This window comes from Phaethon lepturus, unplaced genomic scaffold (assembly GCF_000687285.1).
Source record: "Phaethon lepturus isolate BGI_N335 unplaced genomic scaffold, ASM68728v1 scaffold29663, whole genome shotgun sequence".
NCBI classification, from domain to species: domain Eukaryota; kingdom Metazoa; phylum Chordata; class Aves; order Phaethontiformes; family Phaethontidae; genus Phaethon; species Phaethon lepturus.
Window position 1 is genome coordinate 11,035 of NW_010530215.1, and position 5,252 is coordinate 16,286.

The 5,252-nt window shown below is 57.1% G+C and overlaps 1 protein-coding gene across 1 annotated transcript in view; it reads left to right on the plus strand.

Annotated features, from left to right (window-relative positions):
- Positions 1-4,016, plus strand: part of ACE (angiotensin I converting enzyme) — a gene marked incomplete at its 5' end in the record, with an annotated part of 13,741 nt that extends 9,725 nt beyond the window's left edge. The window contains 9 exon segments of the mRNA XM_010284212.1: positions 1-39; positions 309-406; positions 689-861; positions 1,329-1,552; positions 1,790-1,934; positions 2,140-2,238; positions 2,660-2,782; positions 3,363-3,550; positions 3,820-4,016. The exon segment at positions 1-39 is cut by the window's left edge and continues 198 nt beyond it. Coding sequence (XP_010282514.1) covers positions 1-39; positions 309-406; positions 689-861; positions 1,329-1,552; positions 1,790-1,934; positions 2,140-2,238; positions 2,660-2,782; positions 3,363-3,550; positions 3,820-4,016 — 1,286 coding nt within the window.
- Positions 4,017-5,252: the final 1,236 nt, after the last annotated feature.

Here is a 5,252-nt window from a genome sequence, read left to right on the forward strand (position 1 = left end):
TCTCCCACCAGCCATAGTTTGCTCCAAGTCATGCCAAGAGTTGAGGCTGGTCTCTGTTCAGTGCTGGCCAAAGGGTCAAGGGCCCATGAGATGGGTCTGCAGAGGCCAGTCTGTGCCAGGGAAGGGCAACACACTCGGCGTGACTTGACCTCTCCTGCACAGACAGGCTTCTGCTTGCATCGCCCTTGTGCAAGGCAGGGCAGGGACCAGGCAGGCTGATCCACCCTGTGCAGGAGTAGGGAGTAACTGGTTGCCTTTGCTCTCCTCTCCCTCCCTCCTGCCATGCGTTGTCCTCCTGCGCTTCCCAGGCAACATGTGGGCCCAGTCATGGTCCAACATTTTCGACCTGGTGATACCTTTCCCGGATGCCACGCAGGTGGATGCCACCCCAGCCATGAAACAACAGGTCAGTGCTTTTCCAGGCTGCTCTGGCAAAGCCCCTTGGGACCCAGCACCCTTTGGTTGGCCGTTGCCACCACCTGTGTTGTCAAGTGCTCTGGTGCTGCCAAAAACCTTCATGCCTCATCCATATTCTCTCCCCATCTGGATATGCCAAGGGCATGCCCAAAAGATCTCTCCCGCCTACAGGAACAAGGCTATCCCTGGCCTCCCGTTCTTCCCACAGCCCCTGGCACCCCTACCATCCCTCATCACCCCTCACCAGGTCCTCCGTCTGCTCTTTCCCCAGGGCTGGACACCCAAGAAAATGTTTGAAGAGTCGGATCGTTTCTTTACCTCTCTGGGCCTCATCCCCATGCCGCAGGAGTTCTGGGACAAGTCCATGATCGAGAAGCCAACAGATGGGCGGGAGGTGGTGTGTCATGCCTCGGCCTGGGACTTCTACAACCGCAAGGACTTCAGGTGTCTGTGGGGAGCAAGTGGTGGCCCCAGCTGACGTGGTGCTGGGGCAGATAGCAGTGTTTTTGTAGAGTAAGAGCACATGGCCTGATGCCAACCAGAGTGTCTCTTGCCCTGTGGCTGTGGCAGCCCCACTATGGCATTGCCACTGGTACCCAAGATGATGGCACTGCTGGCAGGAGCCACCGTGGTAAATGGAGCCCAATCAGTGTCTTTCTGCCCTGCCATGGAGAATGGAAAAGCTGATGAACAGGGACAGGGAATGGGCAGGGTGAGCAGGAGATGCAGGAGAAAAGAGAGATACCAACCCCATGGAGGGGGACCAGCCCAGCCGGGCATCACCTGTGGGCTGGGGGCACATGGAAAGGGTGGACAAAGGAAAAAATAGCTCAGGAGGGTGTGATGGTTCCTGGAAATTTTCATGCCAACACTGCCCTCTCTTCTCCCCCAACCCCCATGTCCTGGTCCAGGATCAAGCAGTGCACCGTGGTGAACATGGACGATCTAATCACGGTGCACCACGAGATGGGCCACGTCCAGTACTTCCTGCAGTACATGGACCAGCCCATCTCATTCCGTGATGGGGCCAACCCTGGCTTCCACGAGGCCGTCGGAGATGTCATGGCCTTGTCTGTCTCCACCCCCAAACACCTCCACAGCATCAATCTACTGGACCAAGTCACGGAGAACAAAGGTGAGCTGGCAGGGGAGCACCACAGAGCAAAGGTGGGGGTTGCTGTGGGCAGCTGGAAACACAGAGGGTCAGGATGGGCTGGTCAGGGTGGAAGGGGTCAGGGACATGCATGGTGGCTTTGCATGCATAGAGGGGACAGGACCTCGTGGGGACACCCTACTCTTGGGCAGAATGATCCATACATAGTGGAGAGGTGGGTACAGTACTGCCTTGCTCACACCTGCACGCCCTGGACAGAAAGTGACATTAACTACCTGATGAGCATCGCCCTGGACAAAATCGCCTTCCTGCCCTTCGGGTACCTCATGGACCAGTGGCGCTGGAAGGTGTTTGATGGCCGGATCAAGGACGATGAGTACAACCAGCAGTGGTGGAACCTCAGGTGTGCTTGAATTCAGATCCCTCTTTGGCGCAAGGGCCTTGGCCATCATCCCGCTGGGTGTTCTATCCCTGTGGTCCAGTTGGCTGCAATGGGACATGACGGGATACGTAACCCCTCACACTGTCCTCACAGCTCGCTGTGTCACCTCCTGGCTTACCCCACCTTCTCCTCCGCATGCTGGGCTAACTCTCTCTTTCTGGCACAGGATGAAGTACCAGGGCTTGTGCCCACCAGCACCAAGGTCTGAAGACGACTTTGACCCCGGGGCAAAGTTTCACATCCCTGCCAACGTTCCCTACATCAGGTGAGCAAGCAGGGCCAGGGCAGGAGGGACACCACTTGGACACAGAAGCAGGATCTCCCATTCAGATGCCAGTGATGGCACCTTGTTTCATGGCTGGTAGGAAACTTGGTGGTACTATCCTGAGGGTGTTGGGCAGCTCCAGGGATCCTGACAGAGCTTTAGAGGAGAAAGCTGGATTTGGGGGAATTTTTCCCTATCCAAGCAGGATGGGCTCGTCTACCCAGACAATCATAAAACACATGTTAGAGGAGAAATGGCATCAGCAGATTGGACTGGGTTAATGCAGGTGTAGCTCCAAAGCCAGCGATGCTCCTCCAGACTGGGTGGGTGCAACCAGGGAATCAGGGGGACCACATCCTCTCTTGCACAGCCAGTAGTAGGGCCCATTCCCATGTTCTCACCCCTCTCCACCTCCCATCAGGTACTTCGTCAGCTTCGTGATCCAGTTCCAGTTCCACCAGGCGCTCTGTGCGGCAGCCGGGCACACGGGTCCCTTGCACACGTGTGACATCTACCAGTCCAAGGAGGCTGGGAGGATCTTGGGGTAGGTGTGTGGGAGGATAGAACCAAGATATTTATGTCTCTAAATACCTTAAAGACAGCCCATAAAGACAGGAGGCAACACAGACCCGGTCATCCATCCCTGCCCCAGCGTGGGATGCTCTGGTCCCCAGCCCTGGGGTGCGGGCAGGTGGGACTCCGGGCAGGAGCACCCCGAGCTGGGTGCTGGGGCTGTGATAGCAAAAGCAGCCACTAGATGGTAGCTGGGACCCTGGCAGGTGGAAGGCTCCCTCCCTCCTCCTCCTCCGCAGCCCCCAGTTCCTTAGAGAAAACACCCTCCTTGCTTCAAGAAAAGTACCTGCAAAATTAACCCTTTCACCCATGAACTGCTCCACATCAGACTGGATTTGCTGGCGGGCTTTAAACCCACATAACTCCCCCCTGCCCTTTCCCCAAGCAAAAACCTCTTCCCTGGGCTCTGGGCTGGCAGCCCTGTGGTGCTGGGGGCACAGATTGTACCCAGGGTTGCTGATACCAACAGCCCCAAGCCCTGGGGAAAAAGGAAGGGCTGGTGGCCAAGAGGGCTATGGGGAACTCACTGGAGCTGATTTCTCCTGCCACAGGGAGGCCCTGAAGCTGGGTTTCAGCAAGCCGTGGCCCGAAACCATGGAGCTCATCACAGGGCAGCCCAACATGTCAGCTGATGCCCTGATGAGCTACTTTGAGCCGCTCATGACATGGCTGGTGAAGGAGAATCAGAAGAACGGAGAGGTTCTTGGCTGGCCTGAGTACAGCTGGACTCCTTACACAGGTAAGCAGGGCTCAGCCAAGCACAGCAGGTCCATGATGAGGCAGAACTCAGCCCTCACCAGGGCCAGGATGAGACACATGCGGTCTTAGTGCCTCTTGGCCACCCCAAATACCACAGGGTGTTTGGATGCTTCTCCCTGATTTCCCATGGAGCTGAGTCTAAAGAAGACACAGCATCCAAGAGACCAGCAAAGGAAGAGCTGGTGACCCAACATATCCCAGCCCAGAGCCACCAGCACCAACCGTGTCCCTTATTTCTCCATTTTCCAGCCACTGCAGTCCAAGCCGGCTCTGGCCGAACCGATTTCCTGGGCATGTCCCTTGCCAACAATCAAGCCACAGCGGGCAGCTGGGTCCTGCTTGCCCTGGCACTCGTCTTCCTGATCACCACCATCTCCTTGGGCATCATGTTCTTCTCAGCCAGGAGAAAGGCCTTCAAATCCAGCTCAGAAATGGAACTGAAATAAGGCAGCCATCAGCGGGGGAGCACAGACAGGGTGCAAGCATGGGCATTTGGCCAGGCTGGCAGCGATGCCATGGGCACATTTGCCAACAAAGCCATGGGTTTCCACAACCCAGGACTGCTCTCTCCAATCAGGTCAGATGTTTTTTTCCACTATGCAAGAGCCAAAGCAGAAAGGAGATATTTATTTGTCAATGTCCGCATCAGGGGAAAGAGAAATTCAGGCACCGGCAGGCACGGAGCCGTCACGAGCTGCCCCTGTGCCCAGGGCTAGGAGCCGGTCCAGCCTGGGCATTCACCAGCCATCTTGGACCTGTGGGCAAAGCCACGGGGACTTCAAGGGGCAGAGGGCAGTTTGGGGAGGGACAGAGCACGTTCCCATTCCCAGTTTGCCCATTGCCAGGCTGTTTGCTTGCATGGATGAAAAATAAACCCATGTCTTGTTACCCCCAGAACAGCAGCCTGGCTCCTTCCTGTGGGTGGGCTGGCATCTCAGTGGGACAGGGCTCTCGAGCAGGAGAGCTGCCACCCCAACCCAGCGCAACCATAAACCCCTGAGGACCAGCCCGGCTTTGGGGCAACCCACATGCAGCACCCAGCCTCCCCCATCCCCATCATGAAAGCTCAGCATCCCCTTGCAGCGTCCCCTAAACCGTGGCTCCCGTCGCGGCTGACAGCTCATGGGTTCACTATGGAGCACGTGCCTAAGGAATGGGCTGAACTGGGGCCAGAAATCCCCAAAGTCCAGGCCTGAACTGTCCAAAGGGTTGGGGGGGGTCACCAAGCCCAAGCTGGGACAGGGCTGGAGCTCAAGCCTACTGCAGCTCCAGCGCAGGAACAACATGTGTTTACGTAAGAGGCGGGGGGGCTCTGAGGTCAGCGATCGCCTCCTGTCATCCTGCTCCCGATTATCTTGGGATCAGCCATGCTTGAGGCTTCTCCCCCCCACTCCCCCGCCCCATCTTTCTTCTGCTTCTGTAAATAAAACTTCATATTTGTTCTGCAGTGATTAGGTGCAAAACTAATCCCAGGCTGGGGATTATTGCAGCCTTAAAGAGCCGTGATCTGCTGCAGCCTGGAGCAGCAGGGGAAATGAGGGGATCGGGGATGACCCACCCGTCCCCCTCTCATCCGATGGCCTCAGCCCTTGGTTCATGTCTTACATGGGGAAACTGAGGCCCGAGAGAGGCTCCTTGCACACAGGAGAGGAGCAGCAGGCAGGGGGCTGCCCACCACCCCC